Source organism: Mirounga leonina, unplaced genomic scaffold, assembly GCF_011800145.1.
Source record: "Mirounga leonina isolate KUSES-001 unplaced genomic scaffold, KU_Mleo_1.0 Mir_175, whole genome shotgun sequence".
Lineage (NCBI taxonomy): Eukaryota > Metazoa > Chordata > Mammalia > Carnivora > Phocidae > Mirounga > Mirounga leonina.
In genome coordinates this window covers 7,921,047-7,946,487 of record NW_023270453.1, presented here as the reverse complement: position 1 = coordinate 7,946,487, position 25,441 = coordinate 7,921,047, and the positions used below count along the sequence as shown (strand labels likewise).

Below are 25,441 nucleotides of genomic sequence, written 5' to 3'. Positions count from 1 at the left end.
AAGAGCTGAAACCTTCCTTGTCTGTCATTCTGGAGCCCAAGCTTCTCATTATGACTTCCCTGGACCCTTTTTCTCTTTGACTGTACATCAATTATAAGTCTGTGTGCTTAAAATAATTGGATTCTTGACAGTTTCTTACAATGGATTCACTTTTACTCTGCAATTTTGGAATACTGAAATCATTGTTGTGATTTCTCACCATACCTGTGCTCTACATGCAAATAATCACGAAATGAATAGCGTTTAAATTCTAAGAGATAATCTTGTATAAAGCAGACATATTTTCCAACTTCTTTGCTTCTTATGCCCTTCTATTTTTTTAAAGATTTATTTATTTATATTAGAGAGAGAGAGAGAGAGAGCACAAGCAGGAGGGGCAGAGGGAGAGGGAGAGAGAATCTCAAGCAGACTCTGGGCTGAGCACGGAACCCAATGTGGGGCTTGATCTCATGACCTGAGATCACGCACGGCATGAGCCGAAACCAAGAGTCGGGCACTTAACTGACTGCAACACCCAGGTGCCCCTGCTTCTTATGCCCTTTTAAACTAGGGATTCATGAACATTCTTTTTGTACAAAAATTTTTAAATACAAAAATATACAGATAAAACATGGCTCCCTTTTATTTCTGACCCAATTCCCTTCCCTTTCCCACTGTTGACATGATCAATAAATTTCCAGTCCTATTTGTAAGCATTAAATACACTTATGGCTATATATACATGTACTTTTAATTTTTTTCACGTCAATGAGATTATACTATGTATTGTTCTACAAGCTTGCTTTTCTTATATAACAGGTAATATAATAGTCCATAATAGCAAATAGGGATGTATTCTACTTAATCTAGTAAGCTACTATTATACAATTGGGTTGTTCTCCTGAGAAATGCTGCAGCTGTATCTTTGACCCTTGCATACATGGATATCCCTGAAGGCCAAATTCCTAGACACATAATGGTATGTCACAGGATACGCATATATTAAAAAGCTTTACTGATGTATTACTCACACGCCATAAAAGTTTTAGGTGGGTATTAGTATATTTATATTAACATGATTATTAGTATAAAGAACTGTGCCACCATCACCATGATTTTATTTTAAATAATTTCCATCACCACAAAACACCTTATGTGCATTTGCAGTCACTCCCCATTCCCACCATACCCGCTCCCTGCCCTAGGCAATCATTACGGTACTTCCTGTATCTATTATGGACATTGCATATAAATGTAACCATACAGTGTACGGTCCTTAGTGTTTGCCTTTTTTCACTTAGCGTGATGTTTTTGAGGTTTATCCATGTATCAGTACTTTGTTCCTTTTTATTGCTCAGTAATATTCCACTATAGGGATACACCGACCAGTTGCTTATCCACCAACCAGCTGCTAGACATTTGGGTCATTTCTACTTTTTAGCCACTATGAATAATGCTGCTATGAACATTTGTGGGCAAGACTTTGTTTTTTTGGGTATATACTTAGAAGCAGAATTGCTGAGTCATGATAGATCTATGTTTGACATTCTCGGAAACTCCCAGACTTCTCCAAAGTGGCTGCACAGTGTTATGTTCTCACCAGTATCCTAGTCAACACCTGTCTGTCTTTTTGATTATCTTCATTCTAGAGGGTGTGAAGGCATGTATGTCTTTAAGTTGGCTTTACCAATTTGCGCTCCCACCAAAGGTGTCTACTTAATAGCACCTATTTCTCCACACCCTCACCAATAATAGCTATTATTAATCTATTTGAGTTTTGCTTTATATTTATATAAAACTGTCTCATGTTAATTTGCCTTTTGCTGCTTCTGGTGACACTAGAGCATCTCTCCATATGTTGATGGGCCTTTCGTATTTCTCTTGTGAACTGCCTGTTACCTATTTGTTCATTTTTTATTGGATTGACATTTGCAGACACCTATGTAATGTAGGTATTATTCATTTGCTGCTGTACATGTAGTATATCTGAGTTACTTGCCTTTTGACCCTTAAAAATATTTTTTTGTACAAAAATGTTTCATTTTCACTAGCTGTATTTGCCAGTTTTCTTGATTATAGATTTTGGGTTAGTTGTCTTTCTTAGGAAAGCCCCTCCTATTCTCAGAATTATAGTTTTATTTTTATGTGAACACTTTAATAAATTTGGCAATCAGTCTTACATATGGTGTTAGAGGAATACATATTTGTTTGGTTCCAATGGCCCCAAAACTTTTCACTGAATTGTTTATCTTTTCCTAACTGATTTGAAATAAAATTCTGCCTCAATCATAAAGTAAATTTCAGTATGTAAATGAGTGTCCTTTTAGGCTTTCTATTCTGTTCCAGTGATCTATTTATCTGCTCTGGGGCAGTATCTGCCCAAATTACTGTTGCTTAAAATTGTTTTGATATTTAGACAGGCAAGTCCCCTTTCATAATTCTTTTTTTAAAATGATTTTATTTTTTAAAAGATTTTATTTGAGAGAGAGCGCACGAGAGCACGAGCAGGTGGGGGGAGGGACAGAGGGAGAAGCTGGCTCCCTGCTCAGCAGGGAGCCAGATGCGGGGCTCGATCCCAGGACCCCGGGATCATGACCTGAGCCGAAGGCAGACACTTAACCAACTGAGCCACCCAGGCCCCCCACTTTCATAATTCTTAAATTAAAGGAAAATATCTCTGTAAGTCTAAGTGTAATGGAAAGGTTTTTGGTTCAAGGAGACTCATACTGTAAGAAAAATGATAGAACTACCTAAAGGGTTAAAATGGAAAACCCAGGGTGACTTCACATCCTCTAGATCTATCAATACTAAAAGTGCAATAGCACTTTTGTCCACTAACTCTCCTGTGCACCCCTCATGCCAGACAGTGATCCCCATGTTCCATTCTGTATCAAGAGGAACCAGGACTCCTTGAAAGGCACATATATGCCCCATGTCAGGAAAAAAAAAAATTAAGATGGTCTGAAACATCCTACTGTTGCAACAAAGTAAGGTTGTTTTCCTATCTGAAGCAATATTTTATAAAACTCAGAAAACATAGGAATAACCTTGAGGGGCTGCCACTAGCCAAGTTATAAAATTCTGAGCATCCAAAAAAAAAAAAAAAAGGAGATAAAAATTCTAAGAAGCTGAATCTACAAAAGGCCAGATTCATGATACCCAAAAGAGAAAAATGAATCTTAATACAAACTAAGGAAGGATATGTTTAAAGAATTATTCTATATGAGAGTATTTTGTTCTAAGAATACATATTTTCATAAAGCACAGGCATGTGCTTATTTCTAGCTATCTATACAGGAAAGAATAGAGGAAACTCGAAAAAGTAGTACAAGAAGAAGGAAGACTGATTGTCATCAGTGGTCACATGTCACATATAATAACCAAGAAGAAAAGGAGTCACTGACAAGACACAGTAACAAATTTAAATAGAACAGTATGCCCAAGATAATAGCCAGATGTCTCAAAGAATTCACCACACATACTGATGATTCTTTACAGACAAAAATCTCAACATGATCCTACTAATTAACCTCAATATAATCCTACTGATCCTACAGGATATCGATAAGGCATATCTAATTTTCAATAATGCTAATAGACAAGATCAATGTAGCGTAAAGGCAGGACGAGTTAGGCAATGCCGACCGCGCAAAATTAAAGAATACTTCATTTCTGGGAAAAGACACCAAGTTCCAAAAAATTAAAGTAATATATATAGTAGGATATTAAAAATCCCATGACGAAGTAAGTAAGAAGTAATTATAAAAAAACTTAATCCAAGGCCTGTGGCTCATGGTTCAATCGGCTTTGCACTGTGGGGCCAGGCTCCCTGTCCTTCGATGGTGCTCTCATTCTGAGGAATTCCTTTTCTTTTAGGCTTGGTAGAAGATTACTACAAGCCCAGGAAATAGAGTAAGATATGACTGAACCCCTCGGATGATATGAAAATAAATACAGCCATAATAGTAGGAAAGTATTTTTAAAGTAAAAAATTTGGGGACATAAAGCTCAAAAGTTGACTTGTAAAATAGGTTTATGTAAGTTATTTTTAATACTGTGTTAACCATTGTATTCGAGTACAATGGCTAATTTTATGTGTCGACCTGACTGGGCCACAGGGTACCCAGATTAAACATTATTTCCGCGTGTGTCCATGCGAGTATTTCCAGAGGAGACTGGCATTTGGATCAGTGGGCTCAGTAGGCTGCCCTCCCCAGGGTGGGGGGGCCTCAACTAATTCACAGAGGGCCTGTGTGAACAGAACAAAAGGGGAAGGAAAGGAGGTTTCGCTCCATTTCTCTTTCTCTGCCTGACTTCTGAGCTGGAACAGGGGTCTCCTGCTTTCAGACTTACACCTTCAGACTCAAGCTTAATCACACCACTGGCTGGTTCTCCTGGGTCTCCAGGATGCAGACAGCAGATGGTGGGACTTCTCAGCCTCCATAACTGCATGAGCCAATTCCTCCTAAGTCTGTCTGTCTACTTATCAATCAATCATATATTTCACTAAACCTTTCTTATTTCTTCTTGGCTCTGTTTCTCCAGAGAACCCGAACTGACACATCCAGCATGGTTCACGTACTGTTTGAGTTTTGAAAGGTACAAAACAGTCAGGCATACTAAATCTGCAGTTTAAGAGGTTTGAGACAATTTAATTAGTTTAAATTCACAATAAATGCTCAAATGTCCAAGAAAAACATGTTTGCTTCTTTCCTTCCTTGATAATTCAGCCACAAAGCCACTAGACGGGACCAGAGTGGGGATGGTGCTAAGTGAAGGCAGGAGGTGGGTTAGGTATGGGGGGGGTGGTTGTGGAAATTAATAAGTACATGGAGAAGGAGTTTGCTGCTAGAGAAAGGAGCTACAAATATGGAAACAGGAAAGCTAGAAGGTACTATTAGGTTAGATTTGAGAGTATTAATATGAACTCATGATTTTCAGTAACTAGAGATATAAAAATAAATACCAATGCAGGTGTGTAAATATATATTTACATGGACACACACAATATCTGTGTAATCCATGTAAACCTTGAGGGGCCTGGGGGCAACAACACCCAAGCAGCAATCAGCATACTCTCAATAAGTAACCAAGCGTCCTTTTTACCGAACTCTGGTTAGCAATTATCATCTTGCTAGGATATCTAGGAACAAGTGGGAAGATGTTGAAAACATCCCCAGTTGATAATCAGACTGCATCTTCTCAAGAGGAAACAAAAAGGAAGAAATTGTAATTGTGAGGCTTCCTCATAAAGATTTTATTTACCCTAAGACCATAGAAAGAAAACATTCCATTTCTCATTATACTAGTAAATGTAAGCCTGGCAGTTTTATTCTAATACTTTCTAGGTGCACTTGGCATTTCAAATGTTATCAAACACTTTAATTGCCCTGTCTTTTTTCAAATCTATTACTATTACTCTAAGAAACAAACAAGCATAGAGTGGCTCCAGGAAACAGAGTAACAGCCTCGGAATTGCGCCCTTGGGAAGCTGCCTGCTTGCATTCCAAGAAGGAAGCTACCACACAAATCATGTTGGAGCCCATCTTCTGCACTGGCCCTTCGAACTCACAGTATACCCTTAGAGGCAGGAGATCTGCACTGCCCTGAGGAGATCTGATTTTCAAAATAAGAGTCCAAGGACACTAGCAGTTGGGTCATCAAGCTGAGTAATAACTGGGGGCTCGAAAATAAAGGCACAAAGAGACCAGAATCTCCGTAACTATTTTAAGTAATAGTACAACGTCATCACGTGTAGAGTTTCCCAAGGTAACTTTTTGAGGGTTACATTAATTTAGCAGAATAAATAGAATAATTTCATGGTCACACTTCAGATATGTCATATGTACTAGCTCACAGCATTAAAAAGTGGCCCTTACCAAAATATACTTCCCACTGTCCTACCAAGTGACCTAAAATTCAGAATACTTTGATCTAAGGACTGACCGCGACTGCTAACATACCACATTATACAAAAAGTAGCGTGCTCTCTTGGCATGAATTTGCTTGACACAGTGAATTGTCAGCCTGACTGACACAAGGCAGAGGACATAACTAATTTGGGGTGGGGGGGCTGTCAAAGAGGACAGTCACCAAAGGAGACCCTAAAACCACCTTCTATTCCTTGAGCTGAACACAGCGCCCCCACCTTCAGTGCCAGACATCCATCTCCAACAGATCAGACAGACACAGCTTCATGGTCCAAGCGTGTGGTGATTTTTATTAAGAATAACTTTGGTTCTAAGAATTCCACCCTCAATTCTGTAATACTTTCCATTAAAAACAATTGTACAAGAGCAAATACAAAAAATATTAAATTATGAAAACAAATCCATTAAGGCTCCCTTTATATATACTATATACACTCAAACAAGTCAAGATTTTTCAGAGTAGAAGAATAAAGTCAACCGTTTGTTGTAGCTTAGAAAGCAACACTACTTTACTACCAGGAGACTATAAAACACTGAACTAGTTTAAGAAAACCACAGAGTGGAAAAATGGAGCCATTTTCGTCAAAAAGTGGCTCAAAGCACAAAACTGCTCGGATGTTCGTTGAGTCCTAGGAGTTTGGACTGTACGGTATTAATGTGTGGAGGGGAGACGGGCGCCCTTTGAAACTCAGGCTTGTGAGCCGAGCTAATCTGACAACTTCAGAGAGCTTCTCTACCTGTACATTCCACCATTTGGTCATAAGACATCACTTCACACTATTTACAAGTCTTTTGGCCAGACTTTGTACTACTCACTACACGTCATTGTGCAGACTGGTGAGTGCGATCGGGAAGGAAATGCTTTTGTAATTTTTCTTCCCAATAAAGAATGAATTCTAGGTAAGTTCTAGGAACAGAATCAGTCCTGCTAACGGGGCCTGTCAGGGCCCCTGAGAATTTTATCAAGTGACAGAATTGCTTCAAGGGCACAGGACTTAAGATCCAACATCCAGTTAGGTGAGAAGCTATGAGCCAGTCATGAATCTTCATTTTGCAAATTTCATCATCAGCCCATAGACACAAAAAAAGCACTCCAATCAATGTGTGATCAGAAAGGTACCTTCAAGATGATCATTTAACATATTTTCTTCTCTCAAAAGCTAGAAGGATGGGAAAAAAAGTTACCACTCCATCCTTCAAAAGCAAACTATTATAGAGCAACACTTTATCTTAAGCATCTCATATTTTATTAATACTTACTGATGAGAAACCACCCATTTTAGGTGTAACCGACATGTCCTCTGACTAGCAGTATATTGTCATCATGTTTACCTTTATCTTGTTCACATGAGGATTGAATATGAGCCTGTCAACTATGAAAACATAAAGCATTCCCATAGAAAGCTAATTTCTACTATGCTTATTAGGATTAAAAGCTTGGGATCCAATTTTCTATGAGCCTTTAAAGGAAGTTTAAGAAGACTCTTCACTGAAGAAATGACTGGCTGAATCATCTTGATGGAGAACATACTGAATCCACATAAATTCTTCCAGATCTCCCCAAGTAGAATATACCCCTGCCCATACCAGCAGTAATCAAATGCATTTTGCATCAGGATTTTGCTGCTTGACTGGGACTTCACTTTGGGGAGCAAGCTGGCTAGCATGCGGAAGCTGGGCAGTCTCTCCCTTCACCTTGGTGCTTCCTGAGATGCTGTACAGTAGTCATCACCTCCAACAGAGCGGGGGAACAATCTTTCTTCACAAGAAAAAAAAGCGAAGCAGTATATGATCCTTCATCTGAAATTTTCAAAACTTGGATTCTAATGATACTCAAAATGCACAAATGCTACCCACCTTCCAGCTAGGCCTCCTGGAGACCAACCTACGTTTGTTTCACGTTAAATTACCCAAAGAACTCCTCCTTGATCTTTGGAGGAGTTTGGGAGCGTTCCCCAGACTGCTCTCAAAGATTTGCACCCTGTATTTTTGACACTGAAGTTGGGTAATATGGACTAGTTTTTCTTCTCTGAAGGACTGGGAGACTGTTTCATATAAAAGGATTAACTCAGCAAGAAATTCAAAAACCAAACCAAACAAAATTCTAACAGTTATCAAAGCAATAGGTGGATTTGTATGATGTGCCTTCTCCGAACTGGAATGTCACCATAGCACATTCTAATATCAGAGAACCAAAAGGAATTAAAATAAGATCAAGATGAACATTTATGTGTTTTTCTGTATCTTTTACATGTATTTTTTCCCATATTTTTAAACCTTTTCACCCTATTTCTGAATCTTAATGTCAAAAAAGATAACAGCTGTGTTCAACATTAACGCTCTTGGGTGTCGATATAACACAGGTGAAAGTAAAATGAAACAAGAAAATTCTAGATTCTCAAAAAGGACTTTACAAATATTGGATTTAACAGGTCAAACATCATCCTATGTGATCTAAATTATCTAACAGATAACTAAAGGAAGAACCAAAACACATTTTCTTTAGATTTTAGAAGAAAAAAGGCTCTGTGCCCCATTAAACTTGGACTGGAAGAAAAACCAAGTAGTGCAACTCTCTAGAATTTATTCCAGTGTCCTCTTTTTTGCTGTTGTGGGGTTTTTTGTTTGTTTTTGTTTTTGTTTTTTTTAAAGTCTTGAACACAGGTTCAACTTATCCCAACTTAAGTGCTGGTCAACGTCCTTCGTTTGGCGAATAGGAATTGCAACTGTCACAGATCATTTATCCACCCAGATTGTAGGAAAACCAAAACCAAATCCTTTTTAAAGTAACAATTCTCTGCTGGCTGGGGTTCTCTCCAGGGGCTTTGGCCCTGAGATTAAGCGTTGGTTGAGGAGGCGCCTGCTCACAGCTTCCCCGCGTGGTGGGCTGGGCACGCGGTCTCTGTCACCGGGGCCTACGACTCCTGTGCTTGGGCCACTTCTTGGCCTGTTCTCCTGAGATTGCCTTTAACCTTCACAAACTCTGGGGCATTTTCTTGTTCTTCTTGCAATTTCTGTTTCTCAAGTTCAAGCTAAATGAAATTCAGAAACAGGAAAATTATTTACATACTGAGAGGCTTTCCAAAACATTCCTTCACTTTCCAAAGTCCCTAATACCTTCTATCCCCCAGGGGAAGACATTCACTCCTGGTCTCCATCTTACGTGTACACATGTGCGTATGTGTATGGGCCCTGCAGCCGTCCTGCACAGGGGCAGCAACCCCCTGGTTAGTACTACCAGCAACAGCACAGACGATGAGAGCCCAAAATCAAGGCTAAGGAAAAAAGATCCTGAGACCAATGCACAGTCTGCTCTGCATGCAGTTTCAGTGAAGTTGAATTTCACTCAATTGCTTGTGCTCCCAACACTCTGCTGTGAGTTCAGGGATATTCCCCAGTTTGGGTTTTGCCTCCTGAATCTCTTCTGAGTCCTCAGTAGAATCCTTGTCTTTACCTTGAATGTATTTTAGCCCATTTGCTAACATTCTGTCTCATATTTTCCTTTTGTACAATAAACATTTACATCTGATAGGTCTGGCAATTTCTGCTTGTTACAACATCCTTATTTCTCGGGACAGAAAAGATAACTTTTGAGTTGAGTCAAACAAAGAAAGACAAATACTGCATGATCTCTCTTGTATGTGGAATCTAAAAAAGCCCCAAAATTGTAAAAGCAGAGAGTAAAATGGTGGCTCCCAGGGTCTGGGGAAATGGGAGAGACGCTGTTTAAGGGTATGTACTTGTAGCCAGTAGATACAGAAGTCCTGGAGACCTAATACACAGGACAGTTGTTACAGTCAACAAAACTACACTATGGACATTCAACTTGCTAAGTGACTAGATCTTCACTGTTCCTAGAACCAGAAGAAATGTAACTCTGTGATGTGACAGAGGTGCTAGCTAAGCCTCAGGGCCATACATACCTCAGTAAAAATGTACCAAGTCAACACGCTGTGCGCCTTCAACTTACACAATACTGAATGTCAAATATATCTCACTAAAGGAAATGACAACTTTCATCCCCATCACTCTTACCTGCTCCAGCTTCTGCTGCCGTTTTAATAGTTCTATTTCCAAGTCAGATTTCTTCTTTTGTGCTTCTTCTTCTTTCTGCTTTATTACTTGATCTCGTTTTCTCTTTTCCATCACTTTTTGCAATTCTGGCTTGTTCTGAGGGGCAAGACCCCTGCAAAAAATAAATAAATAAGAACAAAATTAGAATGTCTTAATCTAAAAAAAAAAAAGAAAAGAGAAGAAAACAAAGTTTTAGTCTAATGGACACATCCTTCATAAACAGAAATTTAAGGTATCAGCCACAGAAAATGAGACTACTAAATTAGCATTACTATGATGCATACTACCAGTTAGTCAACACAGGTGGTATCAGAAATGCACGAGCATGAAAGAAAGGGCAAGAACAACGTCCAAGAGTAAGCAAAATCCACTATTCAGTAAAAATGTATTGAGCACCTACTATGTGCCAGATACTAGCCTATACAAAGGTTAGTAAAAATGGTTTGGGTGGGGAAGGTCGGAACAGCATGCTCATTCAATGGGTATTATGATCACTCATGATGATGATGATGGAGATGGAGAAGAAGATGGCGGAGATGGAGATGATGGAGGAGATGAGATGACAGAGATGGAGAGGACAGAGATGGTGGAGATGGTGATGATGGAGATGAGCAGAATATGAGGTGCTTCCACTTGAAGTTTTAGGGAAAGCTTCCCAAGATGGAGCCCCTGATCCCATGTATAAAAGTAGCCAGAGATAGGCTAGTACAGAAATTTAAACAGCATAATGGCCATGGACTCCTCTTCTAAAATTCTCAGATTTGTCAGAGGACTCTTGAATATGTACAGGTACGTCTCAGATGTCATCAGCTCCTGGGGGTGCATGGCCCACGGGGCACTCTGATCCGGAGACTCCCAGTGCTCCTCACAGTGGAACTACTTCAGATGTGCTGTTTACTACTGACGATGCACGGACATCAGGCTGCAGGGAAGTTCTACATTTCTGAGAGAGAAATTACACTGCCATCTCTTGAGATGGGGAGAAACAAAACCAAAGCTTAGACCATTCGCTAGCAACCCTCCACCCAAAATCTCTGAAGTAAGTCAAGGGCATCTCCTTAGATGGAATGTCATATTTAACTGTTAGCTAGGACTCTCCTTGTCTCTAGTTTTCTACCATTTCCTGAAGATTTCTCCAGTCCAGGCTTTCAAGTTGCTGGCTTTGCCAACCTATCTCCTCCTGTCTTCCCTTTCTCTGTAGCAAGTCTCTCCCAGCTCTTAAGTCATCTCAATTTGGTATTGACATTTACTAAGAGCATTTAAAAAAAATATGAAACCACAAAACAGGAAGAACACTGTCAGTTTCAGGCAACACAGGGCATTAAGTGATGGTGGGCATATTCACTCTCGTGCATCCACACGTGCACACTTGACCCCACAGGGACCAGGCTTTTCTGGGCAGCAGGAAAGGCCCTGCTGAATCCACCCAGAACTGAGACTGGCCCAGGCACCTTCCCATGCACCGTCTGGTCCTGCTGATGGTGACTGCTAGTCTATAAATCACACGTTCCTGATAAGTGGTTGTTCCTAAACTATGTCAATCAACCAATGTGTCTCAGCATCTAGGCGTCATCTGAGTAACTGTTAAATCTAACAACAATTTCAAAGTGTGTGCTCTGGTTGTACGAAACTCAACAACACACTCATCTCAATGTTCTTTCAAGCTCACACTATGACATCTGTGAATGAATCCTCAATTTCATACTTCTTCATTTATCTAACTATAATTTTTAAAAATTCTGGCATCTCTTCTATCTACATTTTTTTTAATCACAAATTTTTCAAAGTTGTTGTTTACAGACTAAAGATCAGTATATTCCATCACTACAGATAAAGGATAGTCAAAATAACATATATGTCTCCACTTTCCCAATTTTCATTAGAACTTTTGATAAAAAAGAAAGAAAAATATTAAAATTCAGCCAAAATAAAAGAAGCAAAAGACAAGTGTAACTTTTATAATTTAGTTAGTTTGTTTTGCAGTTACTAAGCTCTTACGATGTCGACAGAAGCATGGACAGACGATTCTGGAAATTAAATATTATGTGCAATAAAAACTGCTTATGGTACTTTGCTCACAACAAATGTAGGAAAATTTGTTTGTAAATAATCTGAGTAAAGACCTGCTCTGTTTCATGATTATTAAAATGCCTCAGTACGACAGCACAGACAGAATTAAGGGATTTAAATTTTAGGATTAAGAATTCAGCTATCTGCATAATTTAAACTTCAAACATTTTCTTTTCCCTTTATTTCATTGACAAAATTAACCTCAACGGTTATTAAATTCTTCTGGGTTATGCAAAGGCTGTTGAACAAACTTTAATGTATGAACACTAAGATGACATTCTGTTGCAGCCTATGAATGGGTTTAACTAATATCTAGTATTCATTTTCTAGTCAAAGATTTTACACAATGGTGGCAGTAAGATAAAATATTTAGTCACAGAAGGCTCAGGAAAATGGTGCTTATCTGATAAATGTTCTGCACTTAACAGCAGTCAAAAAGTCATACAAATTTAGTTAATATTTTATCACAACAGATCACTTCACTTTCTGTGCTGAATGGAAAAAGTCAAGCACCACCCATATGATTCTGAGTCAAAAACTGGATCAGATTACAGACAGGCTCAGAAATGAGCCTCTCCAAATCTCATAAAGACTACAGTGTCATTCTGTGTGTGGTTAACAGCTGATTCGCTTTAATCAATTGTGACATATATAATTAACAAGTACTTTCAACTCCTTTATGACTGACAGGTGCTCAAGTCCTGGTGGCTTTGAACCACTCAACACCAACAGTTATTTCTGCTTCCTGTGGTTGTGGCCTGATGAGTGGTTGTTCCCTAAATTATGTCAATCAACCAACGTGTCTCAGCATCTAGGAGTCATCTGAGTTAACTGTTAAATCAGAAGGCCAAGACAATTTTAAAAATTAACATGTGCTCCAGAGGCACCTGGGTGGAGCAGTTGGTCAAGTGTCCGACTCTTGGTTTTGGCTCAGATCGCTGGGGTCATGGGATCGAGCCCCACGTCAGGATCCCCGCTCAGCATGGAGTCTGCTTAAGTTTCTCCTTCCCTCTCCCTCTGTCCCCCCCCCCTCTCTAAAATAAATTTTAAAAAATTAGTGCGTGCTCTTTACAAAATAACGGGTTAGGTGACATATACGTATATGTAAAATAAAAAGTAAAGCACACCCAAACTCCTCCTGTTAAACAAATCCTGGGAGCACCACTTACACTGTATTCTATGTGGACAGAATTGTACAAGGTAGAGGCCCTGGCCCCATGACGCTTCCCATTCTCACACCCAGAGATAACTAAGAGTTCGGTCTGTGCTCTTCCATACCTTCTATAGCCTTGCAGAGCTCGTCCTCATTCTTCCCAACATCTGCCCAAGACCTCACAGTACAGAAGTGCCATAATTTTCCCACTCCCCTGACTGACATTTAGGTTGTTTCCAATCGTTCCTTATTAAAAGCAATGAGGCAATGAACTTCCTTGTACATGTAAACTTACACTCTTATGTAAGTATTTCTGTTGGCTAGATTCATAGAAGTAGAACTGCTGGCTAAGCTTCTACACATTTTATATTTTGATGGGTATTGCCAAAGTGCCCTCCAAAAAAGCCTGCAACAATTTATATTTCCACCACCAGTGACAGAAATGTACAGACAACTTTTAAAGTTACATTTTACCTTTCACATAAATCACTGAATACACCCAGGGGCCGCCTGGAGGGGTCTACATTCACTCCTCCTCCACCCCAGAAGCATCAGGCTCACAAAGGTGAAAGAAGGGTCTACATTCCCTCCACCTCCACCCCAAGAACAGCTCCCCACACACCCAGCCAAACATCTCCTGGTCCAATTTTTTTCTTAGGGTGGAGAGGGAGGGTTGCCTTTGGATTTCCAGCCCTTTCTTTAATCTTGGAATCTTCTGCTATGGCCTTTTTTTTTTTTTTTGTAGTTTTTAATTTTATTATGCGTTAGTCACCATATCATACATCATTAGTTTTTGATGTAGTGATCCACGATCCATTGTTTTCGTATAACACCCAGTGCTCCATGTAGTACACGCCCTCCTTAATACCCATCACGGGGCTAACCAATCCCCCCCTCCCCCCTCCCCTCTAAAACCCTGTTTGTTTCTCAGGTCCATAGTCTCTCATGGTTCATCTCTCCCTCCAATTCCCCCCGCCCATTTTTCCCTTCCTTCTCCTAATGTCCTCCATGTTATTCCTTATGTTCCACAAATAAATGAAACCATATGATAATTGACTTTCTCTGCTTGACTTATTTCACTTAGCCTAATCTCCTCCAGTCCCATCCATGTTGATGTAAAAGTTGGGTATTCATCTTTTCTGATGGCTGAGTAATATTCCATTGTATATATGGACCACATCTTCTTTATCCATTCATCTGTTGAAGGGCATCTCGGCTCTTTCCAGTTGGGCTATTGCGGACATTGCTGCTATGAACACTGGGGTGCATATGGCCCTTCTTTTCACTACATCTGTGTCTTTGGGGTAAATACCCAGTAGTGCAATCGCTGGGTCATAGGGTAGCTCTATTTTTAAATTTTTGAGGAACCTCCACACTGTTTTCCAAAGTGGCTGTACCAGCTTGCATTCCCACCAACAGTGTAAGAGGGTTCCCCTTTCTCCACAACCTCTCCAACATTTGTTGTTTCTTTCCCTGTCCATTTTTGCCATTCTAACTGGTGTAAGGTGGTATCTCAGTGTGGTTTTGATTTGGATATCCCTGATGGCTAATGATGATGAACATTTTTTCATGTGTCTGTTAGCCATCTGTATGTCTTCTTCAGAGAAGTGTCTGTTCATCTCTTCTGCCCACTTTTTGACTTATTTGTTTTTTGGGTGTTGAGTTTGAGAAGTTCTTTATAGATCTTGGATACCAGCCCTTTATCTGTAGTGTCATTTGCAAATATCTTCTCCCATTCTGTGGGTTGCCTCTTTGTTTTGTTGACTGTTTCCTTTGCTGTGCAGAAGCTTTTTATCTTGATGAAGTCCCAAAAGTTCATTTTTGCTTTTGTTTCACTAGCTTTTGGAGATGTATCTTGAAAGAAGTTGCTGTGGCCGATGTCAAAGAGGTTACTGTGCTATGGCCTGTCTTATCTACATTTTTGGCTTGAGCCATTTCTACCTGAGTGGATTCTAAATGCAAATACTTCTAACTCAGCTTCGCGTATTTTTTCCCACATGGTAGAGCAACAAGTACATATTGAAGAACTCTATGTCTAGCAAAGCATATACAATGAAGAGCAACTAAAAACACAGGGAAGTGGAAACCACTGATTGGAAGGTATAACCCAAAGAACTAATTTTAGGGATGTGTTTAAGTGACTGGGTATTCTCTATTTGTGACCAAAAGAACTCTTTGTAGAGAAGACAGAATCTCTCTAAGTTATATTAGAAATATCCCTATCTTTTTAAGACCTCTTGAACGCTCATCTTGCAGCTACAAAAAATAATGCCTCTTGAAATAATGCCCCTGGGAGCACCTACAGCACTGGAGAACCTGACCAATGGTCCTCATAATCACACCTAATGGCGACTGTAACCAGCTCAAAATGTAAAGACTTTTAATCTGAAACATGGCTAGGTCCAAAAGATGCTAAGTAGAGGAGCAGAGTTATATCCTTCAAAGTATGTAGGTTTCAGAGTTAAAATACCTATGAGTATTTGTTCTCCTAATAGGTCTAAAAAGCAGAGTGACTCTGCTCTTATCTTACGATCTCTAAAAAGCAGGGACGACCACAGGGGCAGGAAGGGAGGGAAAACTGAACGGGAAGAAATCAGAGAGGGAGACAAACCATGAGAAACTCTGGACTCCGGGAACCAAACTGTGGTTACAGAAGGGAGGGGGGTGGGGGGACGGGGTAACCGGGTGACGGGCATTAAGGAGGGCATGTGTTGTGATGAGCACTGGGTGTTATACACAACTAATGAATCGTTGAACACGACATCAAAAACTAATGATGTATTATATGCTGGCTAGTTGAATGTAATAAAAAAATAAAATAATTGAAAAAAAATAAAATGTAACCTGAAAAGCTCTGTGAACCAACTGCTCCAGGGCTTTGAGCCAAATTAGTGCCTCTGTAGAGCAAAGGTACAGGGCTCCACAGAACACTTGCTTCAGGCAGATCTCGCTGCTGTCTCCCTCTCTCTTCTTTGCTTTGTTTCTGACTGATATTATTACTCTACTTGATTTATCTGTATGAACTACCTTGAATTTTATGTTTATTCTCTGAGTTTTTCCTTATTTACATGTCAAATAAGGGTGACCTCAAGATAACACACACTGGATTACTGGAAAGATCACTGGATAAGATAAAATACGGGAAGACCCTTTACGAATTGTAGAAAAGCAAGCAGACTTTTGTTAACGATACAAACCAGTAATCAAGTACAATTATCCCTTAACCAAACATACATATTATCCATGTGAAACTTCCTGTCATTTGGCACGAAAATTTAGAAATAAAAACCCCACAGTCTCTAGCAAGTAAAAAAAAAAACTGCTTGAGAGGTTTCACTCCACAAACCAGTTGTATTTCTAATGAGAGGACCCCACTAAACTAAGATCTTATCTTGAAAACCCCAAAACATAGGATGAGATATATTCATTTGATTTTGAAACCTGCCTTTTCTTTTTTTTTTTTTCTCTTCTTGATGTACTTCAAAAGCCAGGCCAGCACCCTTCAGGGAAAAATGGGGGAAAGCAATGAGAATTTTCTGATGATGCTCCATGGGAAATGGAACATGGATGGGACTGAGCATTTATTATACACCAGTCATTTTAGTAGGTATTCATTCATACATGTTATTATTTAAGTTTTAGAAGAAGGGTATTTTTACCTCCCACTTTATAGATGAAGACACGTATCTCAGGAAGGGGGACCTTGTCCAAGGTCATAAAGGTAGGTCAAGATAAATGGCAAGCCAGGATTTAGATGATTTCCCTCTAAGCTCAAAGGACATCCTCTTTACACTATGGTACTCGAGGGAACACAGCATTCTCCCAAATTACTTGAGCTAGGCCTGACTAAAGAGTCAGCTGTATAATAAACAAGGAAAAGAAATCATGGGCCAGAGAAAATCAGACAGAAGGGAGGTCCATTTTCACAGAAAGTGCCTATTCTAGAAAATCTGGCAACAGATTCAATTATACAAACCTATATGTTTTAGAGAGATATAACCCAGGGTGCTAAATATATTTTTGTGGAATAATTTGTACCCTATAATTCAGAGTACAGTTTTCTGCCCACTTTGGTTTTACCTTTGCCTCTATTCTGACTTGGAGCCTTTTCATAGATGTAACAGAAAGACAAACAAAACCCAGTTTGAGCTAGAATGTCCCTCAGAGATGTCCCCTACTCCCATTTTACAGATAAGGGAATGGAGGTCCAAGAAGGAAGACAATCAGAAAACTAGTTAGTGGCGACTGCTACTCTTTTGGAGTATAAACTTTTCTTTAAGATTTTGTTTACTTATTTGTCAAAGGGGGAGAGAGCGCACAAGCAGGGGGAGATGCAGGCATTGGGAGAAGCAGGCTCCCTGCTGAGCAGGGAGCCTGATGCAGGGCTCGATCCCAGGACCCTGAGCCGAAGGCAGACACTTAACTGAGTGAGCCACCCAGGCACCCCTACATCAAACTTCTGATCTTCCTATCAAAATGCAGGCATCATTTCCTAGGCAAGACTGCCTCCAAATTCTGTGGCCCTATTTAGGAACATACATGTTTCTGTTTTGCTTTGGGCATGATGATACCAAATCTATGTATTTTTTTTCTTTTATGTGACAAAGACAGAAGCTAAGCACTTATTCAGAAGGGATCAAACTTGCATTCAATTTAATCAGCATGAATCCAACAGCATACCAGTGCATGCTGGTAACAAAAAGGCAGTAAGGCACATTCCCGGCCTGGAGGAAGGGTGGATTCACACTGAATTCCTCAACAGGAGTTATGAGTTCTGGCAGGAGTGCACTAGGGAAGGAGGACTGCTCCCTCATCACCTCTTTAAATGTTTTTATTTTTATATTTAAATTAGGCCTTCCCTCTAAAACATGACCCTACTGCTTAACTTGGTCTATATACCTTTCAGTTCAATGAGAGCTAACGAGGGCTTGGCAAAGAGTGGGGGTATGATGGACCTGTGGTCCAACAATTCAGATCAATAGCTTCATTCTGAAGAAATGGGAAGAGCTCTCAGGGAAGTTTAATAGGTCTCAAATAATATAAGTAACTCTGTGTCCTAATAAATAAAAGTAACTTTGTATCCTGAGCTGTCCTAGTCAACTGGCCCTGCCCAAAATCACTTAAAAAGCAGACTACATCAACCCAACAATCAAACATGTTTATGGTACACATGGCATTAACAAATGGTCTACAAAGAAGATAAAAAGGTAAATGTTTTCTCCCCTCCAAAAAAATTAATAATAAAAATGATCATAGTAATAATTTTAAATGTTACTTAAAATAAAAAAAGAGGGCTCTTGTCTATTATTAAGTTGAGGTAGTTCTAGAGACTTCTCCCTGCCACTCACAAATGCCAAAGCCGGCAGTATTTACCTCGGATTCCCACACTTCCCCAAATATAAGGGGCAAATTCAGAATTTTTACAAATCCAAGAAATAATGTATTTCTTTTTGACTTAGGATACTCTCTTGCATCCTTAATCGACACCCTTCCCCTCAAAGTCTACAACACGTGTCCACTTGAGAAGGGGACAGAGTTCTGTAGCCCATGGAGTAAGAGCAGCAGTGTGGCTGTGCCTGCAGATGACCTGACTTCATGGAGGGATGCCCTGGCTCACACTAGAAGGAATAAGGTAGTCTTAAATACAGTCAAGAAAAGAAAATCTCTTAAGTCAAAGTCCCCAAAGGAAAACTTTGCTCAAGAAATCACTGTACCTTTTTTGATTCATGAGAAGTTCTCTGTGAAGATCCTGATGGTTGCGGGACGTTTTGACAGGATTGACTAGTTTCTGAGGCCTAATTAGTTCAGGATTGTCATCTTCTATGTAGTCTGGCTCAGCCATGATGTTTCTTGGGATGAGATACGTGTCCTTAAGGTCAGTATCCTCAGATGGGCTGTCTGAAATGGAAAGGTGAGATCATCTATAGGCTTTTCCGCTGAGACGTCTCACACCGTACGGCGCGTTACAACATGGGATCCTCTTCACTACTTCGCTGGAAAGTATCTGAAGTTTTGTGAAAGCAACAGGGAGAGTCCAAGAGGGAGAAGAACGGCCTTGCTGTCCTGGGTGGCCTGTGACTAAAGCAAAGGGGCCCCATAACCGGACTCTGGTCACTACTCCTCACACCTTGAGTTTCAGGTCACACAGGATGCTTCTCACCAACATGTCTAAAGACCAACTTAGGCCCATAACAAGCACCTCGGGCACCAGATTGAGGTCCTTCACTGCTTCTTTCAGCCTCCCCAAATGAATACACACTGGCAATGTGCAGACCCTTGACCTCCATCAATGTCAAGAGGTTTCTGGAAGACAGAGCACTGTTCCTTATGCTGCCGCTGGCCGGGTCTCCCTCCCCTTACGTGAGCACCCTGTTCACATCTCCTCAGCTCCCTCTTCAAATGCCACCTCCTCAAGAGAGGTTTGACCTCTCACCACCGTGCTTATACCCGCAATCCCATCTCCAGCCCTTCCCTGCTTTGTCTAGACTGCAGATGTTGTTTATTTGCTACCGGCTCTCTAAAGCAAATGCTCCTGAGGGCAAGACTTTTGTCTTACCCCCTCTCCAGCTGCCCTAGAAGAGTGCCAGGAAGGAAGGAAGTTCCAGGGAGGGAAGAAAGAGGGAGGAGGGTGGGGGGATCCTTCTTTTTTTTTTTTTTTTAAAGATTTTATTTATTTATTTGAGAGAGAGAGAATGAGAGACAGAGAGCAGGAGAGGGAGGAGGGTCAGAGGGAGAAGGAGACTCCCTGCTGAGCGGGGAGCCCGATGCGGGACTCGATCCCGGGACTCCAGGATCATGACCTGAGCCGAAGGAGTCGCTTAACCAACTGAGCCACCCAGGCGTCCTCTTGTGGGGGGATCCTTCTAACAAGAGCCTATCTGCACGGGATTTTAGCAGGGAGGAACAGGCAGTCACTGGAGTACAGCAGAAGGAAAACTTGATGTAATGCCTGAGCAGAGTCACATAGCCTTTTTGGGCCCAGACTCCAGATCAGTAAAGTGAGACAAACAGATGACAACCCCTAGGGTCCCTTCCCCCATGTTCAATTCTAGTTGTTGATCCTATGATTCAAATCTGTGTGTCCTCCCCAATAAGAGACATGCCTGGACAGCAGGGCATACACTCCTGTAACTATCGGGGGGCAGTGTGTGGCACACAGTGGGCACTCCATGAATATATGTGATATTTAATGAGACAGAAGAACACAGTCAGTGAGGGCAAGAGCTGGGAGGAAGCAGGCTGACTAAGCATCATGCTGGCAACTGCCCGCTGGTCCATTTGGCCGGCACCCAATTGCCGTACACCCCACCCCTCAGTTCTACTCTTGCTGATGACCTCCATCCTGTTCCCCTGCCTCCAAAACAAATCTGGCCAATATTTCAAGATAATTAACATGCCATTTTATGCTTCCCTGTCCCTGTATATTGACTTTGTTTCCCAAACCAAAAATGAGATGCAGAGCCTGACTACGGCAGAGTATTTGACATTGGGCTTTCTCCTCAAAGTCCAGAGAACACACTTACTAATCCTCTGGCCAGTTTTATGCCCCTAAATGGAACAGTGATCACAGAACAGGGCAAGGTTGGGAGGGAGATCCATGTGTCAGTGGGCTCACACCCAGCACTGCCACCTTCCCCCACTTCCCCAAGGACATCAAGATAATAATCACCGCCCAGCAGTAGCATACATGTACTTCTGTCAGGAAATGCATCCTGACACAGAGTAACCCTAGGTTTCTGTCTGTTCTCCCCAAGAGCTAGACCCACTTCTTTTACAGTTTCAAATCCCCAAGTCCAGCAAAGTGCCTGGCACATGGTAGAAGCTGAATAAAAGTTGTACTCAATCGAATCTGGTCTAAACTGAAAAAGTGGTGAGATCCTCCAGGGATAAGCTCCTCAATGGAAGACAAGTTCCATCTTTATTTCTGCCCATGACATCAACGCACCGAGCAAATATCTAAGTAAATGTGTGCGTATTTACACCTGGGGGCTGGACGAAGGGAGGAGAGAACAAACTGTGTGTTTCCATGGACATGGGGGTGTGGGGTGGACAGTGGAAAGAATAAAGATGTGTTTTCAACTAAAATTTTTAAAACAGAAACAAAAAATGGGTCCTGTAGCAGTCAGCTACAAGCAGTAGTTTTGCTTTCAAAGCCATTAAAGATGTTTTCCTGAACCCTGAACGATCCCAAAACACTGGTGTACTCTTCCGCGTCCAATGGGAAATGATATTCCAAATGGCAGCCAACAATTACCCAGAGCCAATACGTGATCACATCTGATCCTAGCAACAACCCGATGAGCAGAAGAACTAGAATTTTCGTTTTGCAGAGAATAAAATGGAGAGACAAACATTAAATAACTTCTCCATACTAATAATCACCGGTAAGGTAAAGCTCAAATAAAATGAATGTCCTCTGGTCTCAAAACCCATGTTCTGTCTACCAAATCTACTATTTTTATAGCAAAATCTTTTGAAGATTAATGTGAAAATAAAGGGGTTAAAAACCCAAAAAATGAATAAATCAGCTAAAACAGAAAAACTATAGATGTGTTATTCGTTTATACATTTTAGGTTTAACGGCATAATTGAGGCTCAAAATTACTGAACTTTGAGACATGTATAACAAATTATTCCTTGAACAAAATGTGCATTGATCTTTTAAATAAGAATGCCTGCAACCATCACTGAATGGAGAATTACAAACCTTGTATATGGCGAATCAGTGAACCTATCAGAGCCAGCCTGACCTTCATGCGCTGCCCCACACAAAAATGTGCTCCTTGGTTGAAATGTGAAAGGCACCACACACACTTCTGTGCAGTCCCAGTTGTCTTTAAAAGCCAACAGCAGTTTCATTCTCGTTAATCAGTAGACAAGAAGGCCTATAGGATTCCATAAAAGGATCTGTTTCTCTGCTCTAAGCCGCGGATAATCTCCATGACACCAAAATCAAAACAGATTACAGCCTCCTAAGGTCAGTATTACATGGGGGAGGGTGAGCCCTGTGGACATGTAGAAGAGCACTCCAGACGGACGGAGGAGCTCGTGGAAAGGCCACAAGGCAGGAGTGTTCCTGAGAGGCATGAGGAGTAACTAACGTGTGGCTGGAGGCGAGTGTTGGTGAGGACAAGGACGTAGCAGCTGAGGGAGGGGCTGGGGGTGAAAGGGCCAGATATTGTGGGCACATGAGGGCCACTGTAAGGACTTGGCCTTCACTCTGGAGATAGCACAAAAGCCACTCGCGGTTGAAGCGGAGAAGTGACAAGATTGGACTCCTATTGTTAAAGGACCATTCTAGTTACTCAGTTTAGAACAGCAGTGGCAGGCAGGGAAAGACCTGGGCAGGGAGCTCTGGCTGTGATGCGGGTGACAGATGGTTTAGACCAGGATGGTTGCAGCGCAGGTGGGAGGACAGACGCGTCAGGCTAGATTGACTAGAAAGCCTCTGGGGTTTCCTGAAGGACTGGATCTGAGGTGTGAAAGGCACAGGAGAATCAAGGGTGACTCCAAGGTTCCTGGCCTGAGCAATGAGAAGGTCAGCACTGTCGGGCAGGGAGGCTGTGAGGAGAGCTGGCTGGACAGGAGATGAGACCAGGAGTTCTGCTTGGGACATGAAGAGGAGGTACTTGCCGGACAAACATCTAAGTAGTGACAACAAGAAGGCGAGGGCGGTCAGGGCTCAAACCCTGGGTGACTCTTTCCTTTGTCTCGCTGATTTGACCTCCACGGTTTCTCACGTCAGCCACTCCCGTCCTCTGCCCCTCCGATCCCACCATTCTCACAAGCAAAGGCAACACAGGCACCATCTTAGGCCTTGGTGCCAAGACTTGGGTAGAGCTTTCAGTATGCAGAATGAAAAAGCTTCAGTTCTAAATCTAGAAAACAAGTTCTAGCTTGGCATTTTTTCCTGATTTCTCTTTAGACGTAGTATCTGGGAAGTTCATCTGCTCCCAGAGGACCAGTGCAGTAAGGTGGTAGTGTGTCTCCTGCTGGATTGAGGCAGACACCCGAGCAGGTGGGTGGGGGCTGGACGAGTTCTGCCGCAGAGGAAGGTGCAAACCCTTCCCTTCAGTTCTGTCTCACTGGTTTGCGCTTCTTCACAACTGGGGCTGGGAGAGGGAACATGGAAGGCCCTAAGCCTGAATCAAGTATAGCTCTGATGCTTGCCTGTGGACCAGACTACAGGAGTCCTGTAGCCCCTCATGAAGTAGACCATGCCAGAGCCTGGGAAAACGTCACTTAGGAAGAAGGGGGTGGACTGGCAGGGAGCAACCTCTGTGAATCTCCAGTCCTCGTGGCAGTGGCTGCTGAAAGATCTGTAATCTGGATACTGGCCACCTCTCAGCAACTTTCCACCCTGGAGCCATGACCAACACATGGAATCTAAATGATCTTCTTATTCAACTTTCTTCCCTCTCCCAACCGTCTTCCTCATTGCTACCAAGGCTGGAAAATGCCATCCTGATCCTAAGGGAACTCTTCCATTTCACAGATCCTGTCCTCCTCCAATTAAACTGAAATGAACCCCCCAATTTTTCACATTTCCCTGCCTTCCTTGCCAGCATGCCTTTGCCAGCACCATTCCCTCCAGCAGAGATGCTGATCCTCTTCCTACCCTATCTCTGAATTGCCACAAAGCCAGATCTCACTCATCCTTTCAGATCCAGATAAATGTCAAATCTTCCATACCACCTTTCCTAATTCCCCAGTTGTGATTAAACTCTGACTTCTCAACAACAAAAGAATTTTCTCTGTTCCCTTTTCCTAGTACTCACCAATCCCCACCTTGTATTCCAGCAATATGTATAGAAATCATCATCTCTTCACTGCAAAGACCGTATCTGTTCTATATTCACATTCCTCAGACTCCCTGGACTGGGTCAATAAATAGTACTCAGATTAAGTAACAGAGTCACTTGGTTAACTACCAGTAGAGGGAACCCCTGAGCTGTCTGAAGTCCTAGTAACAAGGTGTGTGTACCAGCTGAAAGTGGAGTGGGAGGGCAGGGTTTCCTCCCTGAGCATCAGGTAATCCAGAAGCCTGACAGACAGAGAAGATGAGACAGAACTGCTGGAAGGAAAAGTACTTTGTACTTGAACTTGTTTTCTAGATTTAGAACATCATAAGTCATATTACTGAAACATTCTTCCAGAAATAAACATGAAGACATTTTTGTCATATTCACTACCTAAATAAACTGACGTACAATTTTTTTTTTTTTTAAGTTTCAAGTCGATAAAGGAGAAATAAAACTGGCTTGACATCCTGCATAAAGCTCAACTTCCCTGACCCTCCGTTCTCCCCTCTGTTAAATTGAGTGTTGTAAGAACTGGTTGAAATGTAGATTTCAGTACTCCGTACAATCTCTGGCATGTCTATGGGAACTCAATAAATCGAAGCTATTATTAGATGAACTATATGACCAACACCATTACAGAGCTTACTTAGAGGTCTGAGAAACCTGACATATGAAACTTCACCTCTCTAAGCCTTGATTTCTTCAAAACATAGGAGTACAACTAAATGACCCACAGCCCTTCTCACTGATGACATGCAATGATTCTAAGACCCATTCATGCTACCAATATTAAGAACCTTCTGAAAAGTGTAAAAACGTCTAGCACAGCTGCAAGGCGCTACGTGGCGTTCTGAATGGCTTAGTCAGAGTGCAGGGCACAGCAAGAAATAGGCCTGACAGCAAGGACATTTCAGGATGCTCTGAGATGAAGGGGACGTGCTGCAATACTCTAAGAAGTTGAGTAATGGGGAGCCTGGGTGGCTCAGTCATTAAGTGTCTGCCTTTGGCTCAGGTCATGATCCTGGGGCCCTGGGATCGAGCCCTGCATCGGGCTCCCTGCTCCACGCAAAGCCTGCTTCTCCCTCTCCCATTCCCCCAGCTTGTGTTCCCTCTCTCACTGTCTCTCTCTGTCAAATAAATAAAATCTAAAAAAAAAATTCTTAAAAAAAAAAAAAGGAGTTGAATAATAACAGAATTGCATCTTAGATATCTGAGGCAAGCCTAAAAACGTGGTCTTGGGCCAGGAGGAGACAGTGACACCACGTGGTACCCAAAGGCGTTAGACAAGAGCCTGGAGGACCACAAGCCCAAACAGCAAGCACTGAAAACCACCACCTGATGAGGTTCTGCCTTTAAGGTCTGCAAATCAATAGAAGTCATTATGAAACTCTATTATCCCAGAGGACAAGAAATCCCAACACTATAGATGGATT

General features: G+C 41.5%; 1 protein-coding gene across 2 annotated transcripts in view; it reads right to left on the bottom strand.

Annotated features, from left to right (window-relative positions):
* Window positions 1-6,172: 6,172 nt before the first annotated feature.
* The window catches only part of FAM107B (family with sequence similarity 107 member B), a 225,339-nt gene continuing 206,070 nt past the window's right edge, over window positions 6,173-25,441 (bottom strand). For both annotated transcript variants that reach the window (XM_035021596.1, XM_035021597.1), the window contains 3 exons: window positions 18,921-19,104; window positions 9,945-10,095; window positions 6,173-8,941 (listed from right to left, as the gene is read on the bottom strand). In XM_035021596.1, the coding sequence (XP_034877487.1) occupies window positions 8,825-8,941; window positions 9,945-10,095; window positions 18,921-19,104 (452 nt within the window). In that variant the 3' untranslated portion in view covers window positions 6,173-8,824. The remainder of the gene's footprint in view (window positions 8,942-9,944; window positions 10,096-18,920; window positions 19,105-25,441) is intronic.